Below are 17,776 nucleotides of genomic sequence, written 5' to 3' on the forward strand. Positions count from 1 at the left end.
TTACTGTTACTTGAAGGTTATACCCAAGACACAGGTATCTCTAAATTTCTTGTGGGCTCACTATTTCCCACCACTAGCCCCAGCCTACTAATATAGTACTGTTTACAAACCTAAGCTGCCATCAGTATGGGTGTCTGCATACTGCTCCACTGAGTGTCCCAGGAGGAGATAACAGAAGACCAGTGTGCAAGTCTCTCAGCAGTTCCTTACATTCCCAACTTCAGGAGAGCTATCTGGAGTCAGCCTCCAGACATTTCAAGATACAAGAAAGGCTAGCCAACTAAATCACAAATTTGTTGGAATGCTGGAAGAAATTCAAAGATAGCAATGCCAATAAAGAGCTAGAACAGTTTATCAGGAGATAAACTTGCAAGCATAATGGCCAGTTGCTATCATAAGTATATAGGTTCTGGGGGAGGAAGGAATGGGTCTGGGCAAGGACAGTCTTCATTTGAAGTATGCTTTTCAGATTCTTTAAATTTATTCCACTAACATAACACAGTATCAATTTAATTAATAGAAACTAAAGGTCTAAACAAAGGAATGAGTAGGCTGGAATTTATGTACTCTGGCAATGCATGATATCATAGCCCAATTCTGGCGGGAACTGTCAGAAAGCAGGCAAATGTAGGTGGGAATTAAGTCCATGTGCAGTGAGGAGATGGTATGGGTTAAATGTTCAATGAAGTATAGATATGTGGATGGGAAAACATTTTATGATATAGTTGAAGGGTATGATGGGAAATAGTAGGTAAAAGATGACTCAGAAAGCTACATTCTAGAAAACAATTCCACACACCATTTATTAGGTTCCTATCATATGCAAGTTGCCATCAGACATGCAATAATATGCAACAAGTATGGCACTGTAAGAGAGACAGTGTTTAGGACTGCAGGAAAAAGATTACTTCTAGTTGTGAGGCCTTAAAATATGACCAGAATACCAGTACATAAAAACTGGATTGAGGCTGGCAATCTAGGCAGGGAAACCACATAAGCTAAAGCCTGCCAAGGGACTAGCGAGAAGTATAATCTGAGGGTACCAACAAGGTGCAGTCCCAAAGCACCAAGGCAAAAGGGGGTGATCTGAGACTAGTTCCAGGATCACAAAACTGGTAACCCTAAGACATGACCATGGCACCCAGGGGTATCCTCCTAAAGCCTCTACTACTACTACTACCACCACCATCTTGTCCCAGGCAACTTGGAGGATGGGTAACATTTTGAAACCTGAAGAAAGTTGCTTCTCCCAGGATCCATCCATCTGGGATTCAAGGCATGTAGAAGATAGGAAGTGGGAAAAGGTTCCAGAAAATCAAACAGTGGAGGCACCTAAGTATGACAATTGAGTTAGCCTCCACTTTTATACCTTCTCACTTACCCATTCTGTCTCCTCAAGGATCCCCCACTCTCTCCAGCAGCCTTTCCTAGTTGTATGATGTAAGTTAATGGGGGAAAATAACATGTGCTTTATAGCCAATTTTGTTGAAATGCATTTATTTCATCTTCAGTTTGCTCATTACCAGAGAACAGCTTCTTCTTGCTTACTTTTCTCTAGACTATTTTTTCTTTCACTTTATCTCTGATGTTATATTAGCTCATATAGCACCATAAATGCTTCCTTTATCTAGGAAATATTCTTGTGTTTGACTTCATTTTCCTTTCTAGTGTCTATTTAAATTGTTATCTAGATGCCACCCAGTCTTTTCTATATCAAAGTCAGATTTAATGCATATTTGACAAGAAGCAATATTAAAGTTTGAAGAGTTTCACTAACTCAGAGATTCTCATAACTGTGGGTGTGCAACAAAATCACCTGTGGAGCTTTTAAATACATAGCTGCCTTGTCCCCAGTCATTTCTAAAAGTGCAATGGATACACCTTGGTTAAGAATTATTCTGCTAAAAGGTACATGATTTGGAACTTGGTTTGGCTGACTTTCTGTACACAATCACAACTTTTCTTTACACTCCCTGGAAAAGAGTCAACTATTATCACTGATTATTTAGTATTAGTGGAAAATATGCCAAAATGACAGGCAAAAACCAGAAGTGTTTGTGGATTATTTGTGTTTCAATTTCTTCCATTAAGAACAAATAACTGAGAATTAAATTTATCTTTTTTCATTTACTTTATGAATGGTATTTTAAAAAAATAAGAAAACTGCTGGTGTGGTGGTGCATGTCTGTAATCCTAGTTACTCAAGATGCTGAGGTAGGAGGATTGAAATTCCAGGTCAGCCTCAGCAGCCTAGTAAGATCCTGTCTCAAAATAAAAAATAAAGAGGGCTGGGGATGTAGTTCAGTGGTGCCTCTGGTTCAATTCCAGTACCCTACACCCCTGCACACCACACAAAATCCCTGAAAAAAAGAGCTATCAAGATAGATTTTAAGCTCCTTGAGAGTAGGGACCATGGCTCTTTCATACTGGAGACATTCAGTAAATATGAATGGAACATTTACCACATGTCTAGCACTGTACATTAGCATTTGGTGACACAAATCTGAACAAAATATGGTCATTGACAGGCTGCAGAAAGCAATTCAGTAACAGTAAGTAGGATACTAAGTACTATAATAGTGTTTTGAACAAAATGTTATTCTCAGAAATAATAAAGCCAACTGACATGCTTACCATGTACCAGGCACTGTTCTAGGCATTTTATGCATTGCCCCATTTATGTTAACCTGTTTAATTTAGAAACCTAGGAGGTAGATGGTATTATCCTTCCAGTTTTATAGTGTGGTGGTACAGGGGTTAAGTCACACATCCCAACTTCATTATCTATTAAGGCATAGAAAGCTAACACTTGCAGTGAGTCTTGGCTGCAAGAGCTGGGTTACCCTATACTGCCTTTGAGAAGCCCAGGTCAGCACCCTTGGTGCTCAACAAATACTAGAGGAAGGAAGGGAGGAAGAAAGGAAGGGAGGGAGGAAGGAAACAACAAATATTTACAGAGCACTCACACAGTGTCCCTGAAGTTCCTCCTACCTAAAGGTTAGAACATTTGAATGTCTGTGATTCCTTAAGCCTAGGCAAAAGACAGGTATTAGTTTTCCCTCTGCTTCAGTGATGAGATCAGTTAGGCTTTTGTAACTAACCCTTAAATTGTTCCCTTCACTTTCTCTGTTCTAGTTCCTATGAGCTTACACCATTTTGGAGCCAAACTAAAAATGACATTTTGAGGATGCTGCTTCCAAGAATTTCCCACATGTCCTAGCACATTACAGTGACACTGCTGTAATGAAAAAGGTATTTCCTTAGAATAAGGTGAGCAAAAGAGGCAAATCTAAAGAGATGATATTTTAGGTTGAAAGAAGGAAAAAAGTTTCCTGATTCAGAGCTAAAGGCTGCTGCCAACAGCTTGTTTTGTTCCCAAAGATCAGCACACAAAAGTTTCACAGAGCTGGAGGAAAAAGATTTGGATGCTAAGTTAGATGGGGGGTGGGGCACAATTCCCATCATTCCTTTGGGAGCAGTACAAAAATAACAAAACCTCTATAAAAGAGATGAGCAAGTGGGCTGTGAAAGGAATGACCCCTCACATATAGGGAAAGCAATTTGCATCTACAGATCTCATTGGTATAAACGACCTCCTTCAAAGAGTGAAAACCTCAATGGAAAGCCACTATATACCCATGAAAAGCTTTGCCGGCTATTTGTTGAGCTGTATACAGACTAACAAACAGGAGTGGTTAACCTGGCGCACCATGCACTATAGAGATATTTTTTTTAAGTAGGCTTAGTCAGCTAATCTTGTTGAGATTTCTCTCATACTACTGATTTCTTATTCTCAAAATAAATTAAGAGGCTTCATTCAGAATTCCCTGTGGTCTACCAGCTTGAGTTTGTTGGGTGTCTTTGATTGTCTCTTGTCTTTAGATTCCCTGCCTTGTCTCTTTAGATTTTGCTGTGCCCTTTGGTATTTCCCGTTAGTCCATGTCTGGAATAGCTAATTACATGGTAGGATAATTCCTGCCTGTACAACAAGGAATAGCAGAACCTTGCTAATTCACACCAATGACTGAAAGACTCCTGTGTAAGTTACTGAATTATGTAAATGAGCCATAAGTGAAGAAAGATGATTCAAAATTGTATTTCATTCATTTATTTTGACAAGTGTAGTTTAGTCTTAATTATTTTGAAAATTTCTTTGTAGCATACTAATAAATTTACTGTGGCACATTTGTTAAAAGTGATAAAGCCTTCACTAACAGAGACCAGAGTGTGCTTTAACAGACTCAGGTTCAAACTCCTTTATCTTGGATTTGATTGACTCTTCAGCATCAATGCTTTTTTTGGGGGTAAGACAATTTATAATATGCCAATAAAACATAGGAGTTATATCAGTAGTAAACAGTGATTAATAAACAGACCCCATATATGCTTATATTTTCACCACATTAGTTAAAACAATCATGTTTTAAGTAAAACATTTTCATATCCTATGGTCAACAATGCTAACAGAACTTTATTTTTATCTTCTAAATAAAACTAGTAGAGTCTGTCATTCATTCCTTTTAATTCCTATTTGTTTTGTTTTGTCTAACTGACACTTCTTTTTTTTTAAAGCTAAAGATTTAAGATAAGTGGATATATCACAGTATGTAACATTTTCATGTCAAAATACTTACATTATTATATTCTGAGTTAAATTATTTAAGATAGGAAAACATTTTGATATACTTTTGACAGATGTGTCCTGAAGGATGGATCAATTTATTTCAAAGTATCACCCTTGGTTATATCCAGGAGCGAAGAGTGATTGTCCTTCCAATATTACAGTCCTAGGCTTAAAGCTTTACACAGGCCAGCTTCTTTAGTAAGCAATTTTCAACTAAATTCCAATTCAGATATGCTTTAAAATCATCATGCATTTGTCAGATGTGTTTTTTTTTAATTTGTAAGAGGTAGATAAGCAAGAGAGCTTAAAGAAAAGTGAGAAAGAAAAAACAGTCTCAGAGTACATGACTGCATCTATGTCTATTAAAATCTCACCCACTTTCCAAAGCCCAACTCCAATTCCATCTCTACCAGGAAAACTTTTCCCTGAAGCACACGCTCAGATTCTGTGAATCTTCATACCATTCCCTTGTATTAGAGACATTTATCGCCAGGCTGAAGTTTCCCTAATAGATTAAGAGCAGGATAGCTCTAACATAACAGAAAGAGCTTTGCTACCTTCAGAGGGTCGTTTCAGCTCTTTGAGGTTGTTTTTTTCATCTGAAAAATGCCAACTAAGCCTATCTGATAGGACTGGATAGGAAAAAGTAAAAGATAATGGATGTGAGTGGTCTCCATAAAACAGTAAAGTCCTACGGGCTAGAGGTGTAGTTCAGTAGTATCATGTGTGAAGCTCTGGGTTTGATCCCCAGCACTGCAAAAATAAAAAGAAAGCATAAAGCCCTTTAAAAAGTAGGTATTTAGAGGATGAATATTTGAATAAACAAGTCATCAGAAGCAGTATCACCTCTAGGGCTAGGAGCATGGCTTAGTAGTAGAGCACTTGCCTAGCATGCAGGAGGCCCTGGGTTTGAGCCCTAGAAACACACACACACACACACACAAACACACAGAGTAGTATCACCTCTAGAAACAGGAACCAGGTCTTGTTTGCAATTGTGTCCTTTACATATCACATAGGGCAGAGACTGACTCAACAAATACTCACTGAGAAAACTGGGTAGAAGTACAAGACAAGAAAAGGGGACAAAGAAAAAGACACACAGACCTGGTTTTGTGATCCTTTTTGTGAATTTGGGCTTACAATAACTTCTTAAAACAAGTAAAGTACGTCAATATGTAAAATTAGCCAGTAAACCTATCTTTTTTGGAACACAGCTAGTTCAAGTCTTAAGTTCCAAGGGATGGAACTAAGGCATGCAGGGCTCATAGACCAAGGAGAGGAAGGTTTCCCAGGGCCTTTAACCAGGGAGAATTCAATTAATGTTAACTCAATTTAATGCAATGACAGGCAGCTAATTTTGTCTAGTTACATGTCTTCCTGGATACAAGGTAAGAGAATACAGATGAATCTGAATAAATTCATGACAACTACAGGAAGAACTACTTTAGGAATGAGCCAACTCAATGATGGGTTTTTCTTTGTATATAAGGGGTAGCATTATAGACGTGACAGTACTACATAAAACAATAAATGGGGACTGACTAATAATGTGAAAATCAACATCAGATCTGGGCCTGAGGCTGAAGGGTAACCAGAGACATCATAAGACCATTATTAGACTTCAAAAGTTATGGTTGATTCCCTGAGATAATTATGAAAAATTTAAAGAATTATACAGGACAATGAAGACATATATCAGTTTAGATGAAAAGCAAGAAAGCAAAGCAAAATAAAACAAAGTCAGTTTAAACATTATGTCAGTTTCAAAATGAAATCTGCACTGTAATGGGAAAGATGAGGACTAAGCAAATACTTAACCATTAAAGGCTGCTCTGGTTGTAACCAACACAAGCAGTTGGTTACAAAAAAAAAAAAAAAAACAAAAGAAGAAGAAAGAAAAGAAAACATCGACCATAAAAACAAAAAATTAAGAGGATATATGAGAGGCAGTGCTGCCTCTCTCAGGGAGAGCTTAAACACATCTGAAACCATGAGAAGAAATGTTATTGCAATAGAGTTAAGGCAAATAAGAAATGATTAAGACATTAAATTCTGGGCTAAGTAAATGAAGAAAAGAATATGCAATTTAAAAAGAATCCCTACCTAACAAGAGAAAAATACCAGAGTCAGACTAAACCTGTTTAAATCCTAAACATTTCTGAGACCATGAAACCCTTCTGATGACTATAAATTCTCTAAAATTTGCTTGAAGCAAATGGGACTGGTATTTTCATATTGTTCACTAACTTTTTAAAAATCACATTTATTAGAAATTTTAGCTGGTATAAAAAGTCACAAAGTCAATAACTGATAAAATTACGAAGAGCATGTCTTTATAGAGGAAATGGAATGTCATCTGCTTCTAAGACTACAGAGCTGAACCTTTTAAAGTTTAAGACTGCCTTTTCAAAAGAAGTTGCTGTGATACATTTAAGTGCTTATTTCGATATACTTCTAATGAAAAACACTAATTTGGGGGAAAGAAAATTTAGTATAACCGTTTCTAACCCCCAAGTGCTTTATTTAGGTTATGTCATAACAGATAACATATGTTACACAAATATTGATCATTTGCTATTAATTCCTACACTTCATCTCAGCCAAAAGGCCAAGAAGTGATTAATATTCATTGCTGAAACTTACAGTACATTCCATCATGATACTTAAAGGATCTACTCTCTTCTCTGCCATGAGTATTATAAGCCTTTCCCTCCTAATTAATGTGCAATTAATTCAACCAACCTCCAATTAGTCTTCTACAACATTACCCCACTTAGACAATAAAGCAGTCTCTAGATTGGGTTTTAAACCTGGGCTAAAATAGACTTCTACAGACCAAAAAATGGTTCTGGGATTTCTCTTTGTAGTGTAATTTAGATGTCATATCTAATTTGCTGTCATGACTATTGTTTCACTGTGCAATTTGTATGTCGTTTTGAATGGTAAAGGCATCATAGCTTTATTGAATTAAACCTTCTGTCTTGATTTAGGGTCTGATGTTACATGTTTGTGCATTTATGTTTATATCTCAAAAGCTGCTTTTGACATCAAGTAGTAGAAAAAAATGTGCTCTTTTGATATGTTTGCTCAAGTCTTAATAAATATAAACACAAACTGGAAAAAATCCTGTCCAAACTAAACAAACCAAAATAGTGAATATTACTATTATTATTGCTTTTAAAGGCAGAGAGAGCTAAATGAGTCATTCACATTATAAAATTACAGAAGGCCTGGCTGTTCTGTAACCTAAATGTCTTGATTGTCAATTATAACTAATCAATTTTTTTCCTAAGAAATAACTGCCCTTTTCATTGACTTATGTGATAGCTACCTCAAACATAACATACCACAAACTCATAGTCACAAAGAAATTAAAATGCTCCTTAACTTTAATTCAAAAAGGGTAGAGACTATCTTACCTATGAGACTCAGTTTAGTGTTGGTCTATTTGTAGTGCTCCTTGTCCTGGTCTATGAGTTCAACTTCTAAAGTCATTAACTAAGATGACTAACCATGGAAAGCCTTCCACTAGACCACTGGAATAGCCTTTAAGTAATTTTAGTGCATGAAATTTCATAAAGTTTTTACTAGATAATTACACTTCCTGATTTTGTAATTAGTGGAAGTACATGCAATTACATAATAATTATGATAGTAATTACGTAATTAAGATGTATAATTATGTAGTAAAAAACATCATGGAAATAAAACCATCTACTGTGTAAGCACAATACATTTTAAAAGTAAATTCACTAGCTCAACTGTTTAAAAATACTTTTCTTCAAAATAAAGTGATTAGCTCACATTATGATCTAACCGCTTGAAAATTGTTTAATATTTTTCCCTCATTGGTGACAGAAGTGTATTTTTAAAAAGTACATGAAAGAAAATCAATGATCAGGTTCTTCCCACTTTCATCCCTCCAAAAATAACAATATGTTTTGCAAATGAAGACCACCAACCACCACTTTATCGCCTAGATATGCAACACTAGTGCCTTTGTTTGTGCTACTGTACTCACTACTACGAAAGAGGAAAGGAACCTGCCCATTGAGAAGAGAGTAATGGGAAATGATGGTATAAATTAAGTCACATGGCTGTTATCATAGTATGCCTCTAGATCCCAGCGTACAAAAATGCAAAGGATGAGTGCATATTTACAGAAATGGCCTTAAAGAAAAGACACATAACAGAATCCAGAAGTTTGCCGCCCAAACACATGGCAACTTTCATATATTACTTTAACTATCAGAAAGATAACAGAAAACGTACAGAGACATGGAAGGCACTTCTACTTTTGGGCAAAGCAATTAAGGTGATGATTTCCTGCAAAATGTAGTTCTTCTTCTGTTTCATCATGAAGTCATTTTTGTTAAAAAATAAAACAAAAATGAGAACAAAGCGGGCAGTTCTCTGAAAAACAAAGCAGTGTGATGGGGCTCCATGCTGCCAATGGAAATAACAACTTTGTCCTTATTGTGGTGAGCATAAACACTGCACATAAAAGTCAGCAACAGTAGGAAAAGTAAATTTCAAAGTAAACTTTTTGGTACCAAAATATAAGAAAAAGAATCTGGTTTCCATTTACAAAAATCTAGTTCAAGGTCTTGAAATCTTTACAAACATTCTAAATCAATGTTCTAATGAGGTCCAGAATGTATGTAAAAGGGTGTAGAACTACATTCCACTTCTCTCTTTTATAAGCCACTAATCTTGAGACGCTGAAAGCTATTTTGAAAATCCTAATTTACTCCTCCCTTGTTCCTTCTAGTTAAAGAAGAAACAAAGTGGAAGAGCTCATGCTTTCTTGCTTTTGTCCCCTCTCCCAGCCTTTGTCAGAAAACTACCTTTTTAGCTTAATTACAAAATATATTTCAAAAGATCTGAGTGTGATACAAATTCTATCTTAAACTTGGGCAGCCCATCTGTCCCTTGCGTATGTTGTTTTAAAATTTTACCAAATGGGTGGCCCTAATCAATGAATGAATAAAATGGAAGGATTTTAAATTAGGCTTTAATTATTAAGAGGATGAATAGTTTATATTAGTGCTTTTCAAACTTTAATGCCTAGGAATTATGCCTAGGAATCACCTGGGGATCATGTTAAAATGCAGATGCTGATGCGGTAGATCTAGAGAGGGCCCAATATTTTGCATTTCTAACAAGCTCCCAGGTGATGCTAACGTTGCTGGTATACTGATCACACTTTGAGCAACAAGTTCTTAGGTTCAACTTGGAAAAAACTGCATAGAGAAAAAAAGCTGTTCTGAATTCATTTCTATGTTGTTTTTTTCCCCTCAATTGCTGAATTGTTTGAATAATTATTTCAAGTTGAGTAAAATTATTTCTTTGTAATATTTTGGTGCTTCTAATTTTTTATTATAAAATCAGTACATGATCAGATTATATAATTTAGGAATTAGATAACAGTAGAAAGGAGAAAATAAAAATGGTCTAAAATCCAGTGACTATAAAATTCTAGTGTTCCTTAATTTTTCCACCTTGCATATCACTACAAATTAAATCACAATTGTTACTTAGTTTTGTACTTTAGCATTACATTGTATTTTAAACAGTAAAACTAAGTTAACATCTAACAATAACAACAAAAACCTCCCACTTTCCTGGTTTCAAAATTCTTTAGAGTTCTACAATCACTTCCTAATCACAAACAGGTGGCTAACTGTTCTTAATTGCCAAGTTAGAGCCTCCTACCATAAAACTTCCCTTAAACTCATCAATGGAACTGTTAAAAGAAACAAACCCCACATTAGTTATTTGCAAGAAAATAAAATCAAAGGAAAATTGAGCTTAAAGTTACCCATCTCAAAACCTATTTTTATAAACAAAACTGTTTTCACAATGATAAAAGATAGATTTTTAAGAATAGATGCTTTAAGTGAATTTCTGCTTACTTTTCTATGTATTTAGTAGGTGTGAATTGTTTTATGCATACTTTACTTGCTCTTAGCTCTTAAAAAAAAAACAGAAAGGGTTCATCTCCAAAAAACCAAAAATAGTTTTTTCGGGCTGGGGAGATAGCTCAGTTGGTAGAGTGCTTGCCTTGCAAGCACAAGGCCCTGGGTTCAATCCCCAGTACCGCAAAAAAAAAAAACAAACAAAACAAAAATAGTTTTTTCAGTGGAACAACCCAACACGAGTGGGCTTTAAAAAGAGGCATAAGCCAGGCACAGTGGCACACACCTGTAATCTCAGTGACATGGGAGGCTGAGGCAGGAGGATTGCAAGTTCAAGGCCAGCCTCAGCAACTTAGCAAGACACTCTCTCAAAATTAAAAAAAAAATTTAAAAAGGGCTGGGGATGTGGCTCAGTGGTAAAGGGCTTCTGGGTTCAAACCCCAGTACCCCACCCCCACCAAAAAAAAACAAAAAAAACCAAAATGGTGTAAGACTAAATGGACCAAGCTGACACAGCCCTTTTTATAGTGCCTTGTAAGGACTTTAAAAAGCAAATTCTAAAAATGTCAACTGGCTGAGAGAGAACTTCAGGGGTTCTAGGCTACTTTTATTTCAATACTTCTAGCAATGATAAAACTCTTGTGCTTTGGCTTTAGCAGTTTAGGAAATACAGCAGGAATTCTTCACATTGAAAAGGAACCTGCCTAGAATTTCTTCTCTAAAACTCTTATTTTCTGGCTTAAAAAATACACCAATTTTTTAGACACCTTCACTTTTCAGTACCAGCTATCGTCTTTCTTTGGAGACCATTTTCTAAGAGGTAATAAAATAATCACTACTTCATAACTAGCTGATAGCCAGAACCCTGTGGTAGTATGAGTGAGGAGCAGATAGCTTGACTCAGTCATTTGTTAAGCAACTTTATATTCTTTTTCTTTGCTTTTTTTTTTGGCGGGGGGGGATACTGGAAATTTGAGCCTCGGGGTGCTCTACCACTCAGCTACATCCCTAGTCTTTTTTATTTCTGATTTTGAGACAGGGTCTCACTAAGTTGCCAAGGCTGACCTTGAACTTGCAATCCTCCTGCCTGAGCCTTCCAGATCTCTAGGATTATGGGTGTGTACCACCATGTCCAGCAAGTGACTTGATATTCTTTCCATTCAATTCCAATTTGGTATCAGCAAAATGACAGATACAACTTATCACTTACCTTTAGTATCACTTGCAGAAAGTTGAAGCAACACATTTAATCTGCAAATGTCAAAGAACTTTCATAACTTCAATTTATAGCACACGTGAGTTTAAGCCAAACACTATAGGAGGTTCTACAACTTTGCTTCAAATTGCTCCTCAGTAATGGACAGAAGCGTTTCCTAAGACCGATTTTTCTAAAATCCTTAAAATTGCTTGTGTGATCTTATTTTCCACTAACAATTCTTTTACCAAATTATTTAGTGAACTGGCTACAATGGGAAAAAGCACAGACACACAGGATACAACCCTCTGTCTCAATGAACTGAGTGAAAGAGAATGTTAAATGGAGTAATTCAGGACAAGTTCTATAAGAATGGCACTCAAAAGGGGGCTATGGGAACATAAAGGGGACATATACATAACTCAATTTCTTCATCAATATAATGGGTGTTATCCACTGCTGCCTCACAAGGCTGTTGTGAGGACCTATGTTACATATATGAAAGGACAATAGGAAACTATTAAGTACCTTATAAAGGGACAGTCTAGTTCTGGGTGGCATTATCAGAAATAAATGCCTTGCAGATGTTACCATCAGGCAAAAAGAAAAGACAAACACAGGCATAGTGGTGCACAGCTATAATTCCAGTGGGAGTCAGAGATAGGAGGATTGCAAGTTGGAGGCCAGCCTCAGCAAGTTAGTGAGATCCTGTCTCAAAATAAAAATAAAATAAAAAGGACTGGGGATGTATCTCAGTGGTTGAGTTCTCTGGGTTCAATTCCAAGTTAAAAAAAAAAGAAAAAAAAAATAGAAAAAGAGGCAATAACAAGAAACTGAAAAGTTTAAGAAAAAAATCAAGTAAAGAAAGCAGGTGAGACCATAGCTCAAGAGAAGTGAATGCAAGATTTCATCTGATTGAGAGAAGCAAGCACAGCACAGTAATCTTTACAGATGGGGTTCAGGAGTCTGGGGAACAGGAGGCTTGCCCATAGCCCTTTGCAAGAAACAGGTGATCTAAAGACAGTCCATCTAGGCCTGAAGACACTCCCATTGAGAAGTCAGGTTTCTTTTTAAATTTTTTATTTGTTCTAATTAGTTACATGGCAGTAGAATGCATTTACACACTTTGATAAATCATACATAAATAGAGTATAATTTCTCTTTTTTCTGACTGTACATGTTGTAGGAACGGATGCTATTTATAAGGTTAAATCACCATCTTTTAGTTTCAACCTGCAACTCCAATTCCTTTCTTCAACAGAATCCTAAATCCCAGTGTTCAAATTCTGGCAGAGACAAATGCAATGTGTTCAAAGGAGAAAAATTCATCAAGTAGACTGTTATGGTATCTCCCAGAATTCATCATGAAGCAGTATTGAACTCCTAACCCTTTATACCTTAGAATATGACTGTTTTTGGAGAGAGCCTTCAAAGGAGTAACTAAGTGAAAGTGAGGTCTTTAGGGTGGGCCCTAATCCAATATGTCTGGTATCAGAATAAGAAAAGGAAATTAGGTTCAGAGGGAAAACCACGTGAAAACACAAGGAGAAAATGCCAGCTGCAGGTCAACGACAATGGTCTTAGAAGACACCCCCCCTTGATCGCAGACTTCCAGCCTCCAGAACTGAGAAGAAATTATTTTTTGTTGTTGAAGCTACTCAGTCTGTGGTACTTTGTTATGGCAGCTCTAGCAAACTAATCCTACTAACATTCTACTACCATTAGCTGTCACAGAATCAGAGGACATATGCATCTGCTAAGAGAGAATACAAACAGAAAAAACGTTTCTTTCTAGAAATAAGACAAAACCCTGAAGTAAAAATGGAGTTAGTGGTTCCCTCTATGCCTCTAAAGCAATATGACCAGGTTGTTTTAGTCTTAAACCAGGTTGTTTAAACTGTCTTCCCCAACACACTCTTGGTTCCTACAGGGCAGGGACTATCAACCATTCATCTTGCTTTCTCTGCCAAGAGGCATCACACTCAATACACAATAGGATCTACATGTACATATGTTGTTTTTTAACTATTGCTGAATAAACAACAACAAAATGTTTACTTGAGAAAAGTAAGAGACTTTTTTCCCTCTTGCATTTTTAAGCAGACTTAATTTAGGCCACTGGACAAAGATCTGAACTGATCCAGGTTTCCCCAAACTGTTCACTTATCCCTACTCAGGCCAAGGCACCATGGGATGAAGCAGTCATACAAGACCATTTCATGCTGCCATTCTGGAAATGGATTTTTTACTTCATATATTGCTACTGTGTTCCTCTAAAATCTCCTTTGGATCCATTATGTCATCTGTGTACATTCTGGAGCAGTTACAATAATAATGCAAAGTCCCACAGAAATAAGATTTTCAAAATGTTATGTAGTTACAGTGAATATGCAGTAAACACTTCACCAAAGTGAATAACAGTCTTTTACCATTTTAAAGGAAAGGGAAAAATACCAAATGGGGTTAATTCACATTATGGACTAATGGCCTGTAAACTTTCGTTTGAAAGCAAAGCACAGAAAAAGCTTTGACAGAGCTACTTTTCACTGTAAAAATAAATAAACCTCTTTCAAATAATTTGTACATGTTTTTTCCAAGTCAAATTGCCAAGTTTCAAACAAAAATTAAAACCACCATCTAGTTACAACCCTTAAAATATGGGCTTTATAATGGAAATGGTAAAACAATCTTAGCAAAGGAAATGTTGCTAGGGTACTGACAGTAAAGGAGATTCTACTGTAAATACTTCACACTCTAGTTACAGGGCACTTGTTGACAGATGATACTTAGATTCCACTCTCAATGATATAACTGTGTGTAACAACTATCATTTTTCACAGGACTTCTGATGTTAACGTCTACTGGTGTTCTGGCCTTGGTCCAAATTGAATAAATATATTTGCCTTCTGGTACCCACAGATTTTAAATTCATTTTTATAGCAGGTCTCTCTTGAATAGCAAATCAGAAGAGAAAATTTCATTCCAACTTTTAAAAGGACAAGTGAATTTTATATATACTAATTTAAATGTATGAATTTCCCCCCTGTAATTGTTCTCCTCTGAACTACAGGAATATTCTTGCTCCCCAAATTTCCCCAATGAATTACAACTTACATTCAATTCTCTTTTATTTGAAAACCATACAACTAATCTGTTCAGGGTGCAGAACAGGGGTTCTCAAACTTGGCTGCACATCAGAATTACCTGGGAATACTTTCTAAAAGTTATAGCTTCCTAAAGCTTTACCTCTCACCTTCAGAATTAGAATATCTAGGCACAGGATCCATGAATTTGGATCTTTAGTATGCCCCAAGCAACTCTCAGGAGACAGCTTATCAGATGTTATGTGTTAGGAAACTTCTGCTCGTGGACCACTGGTAAGCACGACCCAGAATTTCTGTTGAAATCCCACTGCTAACAAATACCATAATACCAATTAGCATCACTGTAGGATCTGAAAATGCCCTAAGAACATAAATATCAGCTAACTGGCTCCTTCTTAAACTGTAACTTAGGAATAATAAATAAGCAAGAGGAAGTTCAAAGAAAAAGTTTCAACAGTTAAAATTCAATAAATAAAACAAAAAGGCTCTCCGAACATTTCATGAAGTTCCTTCTGTCAGACACATACATTTTGTACCCTTCTTGTTTTATTTTCTTTAGCCTTCTGACACATAAAAGAATTTGTTAATAATTCCCTTAGTACTATTTTTTTGCCCTGAACTGCTGGGTAGTGTATTTATTAGAAATAAACAACAAAAAAGCCATCCCCATTCTTAAACATACTACAAAATGGGACAACAATAAACTGCGTTGAGTATATGGATCCTGAAAATACTTGTCCCCTTTTGCAAAGCAAGAAAATTCTAAGTGACTACTATATTATCTCCTATTTTCCAGGGAAATAATCTATACTCCTCAATGTTCTCCAAGAAGGCAGAATAGGGCTGGAATTGTGGCTCAGTGGTAGAGCACTTGCCTGGAATGTGTGAGGTACTGGGTTCGATTCTCAGCACCACATATAAATAAACAAATAAACAAACAAACAAATGTCAAAAAATTTTTGAAAAAAGGTAGAATAAATCCCCAGTGACTTTTCAGATCACTCCTCTCTCTCCATGTCTCCAAGAGTCACCAGACTTTTAAAAAACTCTTCATCATGAAAGACTGATTCACCTTCCCAGAAAGGAATTTTAGAGCTGTATGGAGAAGGATTCTATCCCCTTGGAGTCTAAAAACATCTAGAAAACAACCTAGGATGGCCAGATTCAGAAAGGAGTAATGGGGGAGCAGGTTGTAATATACTGATAACCAGAAGAATGTAACTGGTCCAATAGAAACACACAATACATCCATTGGAAAATTAGTACTACACTCAACTCATGATCACTTTTAAAGAAAAGTCTTTGGGGGCTAAAGAAAAACACCTACTGACGATATATATGTTAGCCATGCATGGAAATTCTAAAACCCAGTTATTAATGGACATAAGGAATTTCTTCTCTATATAAATTTCACTAATTCATGAAAAATATACTATAAAGATAGCCCAAGTCTTTGTTGAACATTAAGAATAAGGTACTAATATCCAAACCAAGTTCTATATCAGCTATAAAATGTTTTATATCCAAGGACAGAAAAAACAAGTTAGTAAAGGCAATTTAAGAAATAATTTCTAGCCTACCTTGGAAATGGAAAAACTGAAGTCAATTATCATTGGAATTGAAAACAGTGTGACCAAATCAAGGGCAGCATGGGGATTCTTATGTGAAGAAATACAGCAATATTTGGAGGTTTTTATATGCTGTTGAGGTTGCCTCCAGCCCTAATACCGACCAACAAAATGTTGAATTGATATTCACTGACAAACAACATAAACACTCTGTAGGTAACTAATAAGAAAAATGTGTAAATTTGCCTTTTTTATTTTTTACAGGTAATAGAAAAGTTGTCAATGTGATTTTCAGGTAGGAGAAAAACATGCACTTGTCATGACATTTTCAAATACTTTAAGTTATGTAACAAAGCTTTTCCCAGACCCATTAAGTCCCACAGTGCCTGTAAGTCTTGTATAAGGAAACACCGGGTGCAGAGGGTTCCAGGCAGCATCTGATCATATGGGCTGAGGCACCTATATACTCTTAGGATGGAGGCAATAAAAGAACTCCACCCCATCCTTCTCTTTCAAAATGAACCTAGGCTTTTAGTGAACAGCAGAGACACACTCCAGGTCTATTTTTTTGTGGTAATATCTGGTTTTTGTAGGCCCAATGATCACGTTGCCTATGCTTACTTTATTACAATTACTAAACTCTATAGAAAATAGCATTTTCAAAATATAGCATTAACGAGTCCTTTTTGTACTGTTCCTTCCCTAAAGCCTTGCTTTAATAGAGAACAATGTGAGACAGTCTGTGGGGGTCAAAGCTGGGGATTCCTATGCCACCGCCCCTCATGTAGGGGATCCCTCTGTTCACACAGGCCCCCACAGCCTGCTTCTGAGACAGCAATGTGATGCTGCGTGAACAGCCTGACACAGTAGGTCTGGCTTTTATGATGCAAATTTCCACTTTAAAACTCAAAGGTAATTACAGTATTTTAACGTACCTTTCTCATGATCGGTAACAAGTTTCTCCAGTGCATAGTCCACATCAAAAATGTACCGGTAAAAGCACAGCTGGGTGTACAGAGACTTGTCAGAATACTGCAATATAACAGAAAATACATGAATACTACTATTGGGGGGGTGATGGAGATCACTCTCAGCAGAGTATATTCCCTAATTTCAACTTCCATATCAAGCAGCATTTTTGTAAAGGGGGTGAATAAGAAGGAAAGAATCATACTAACGGTTTGTCCCATTCATATAGCATACATACCTTTCATAATTCAGAATAAATCCTACCACTTCGATCATAGATTACTACTTGCAAAGCTGCAGACTGATTGCCCCTGCTGTCAAAAAACTGATTTTGTCAAATTGCAAATTCCTATGCACCCGTGACAATTTGCACTGTTAATTGGGAAAAGTGGTAC

At 36.4% G+C, this 17,776-nt stretch overlaps 1 protein-coding gene across 2 annotated transcripts in view; it reads right to left on the reverse strand.

Annotated features, from left to right (window-relative positions):
- Pola1 (DNA polymerase alpha 1, catalytic subunit) overlaps window positions 1-17,776 on the reverse strand; it is a 288,260-nt gene that overhangs the window by 48,438 nt on the left and 222,046 nt on the right. For both annotated transcript variants that reach the window (XM_047536617.1, XM_047536616.1), the window contains one exon: window positions 17,348-17,444. In XM_047536617.1, coding sequence (XP_047392573.1) covers window positions 17,348-17,444 — 97 coding nt within the window. The remainder of the gene's footprint in view (window positions 1-17,347; window positions 17,445-17,776) is intronic.

Source organism: Sciurus carolinensis, chromosome X (genome assembly GCF_902686445.1).
Source record: "Sciurus carolinensis chromosome X, mSciCar1.2, whole genome shotgun sequence".
NCBI lineage: Eukaryota > Metazoa > Chordata > Mammalia > Rodentia > Sciuridae > Sciurus > Sciurus carolinensis.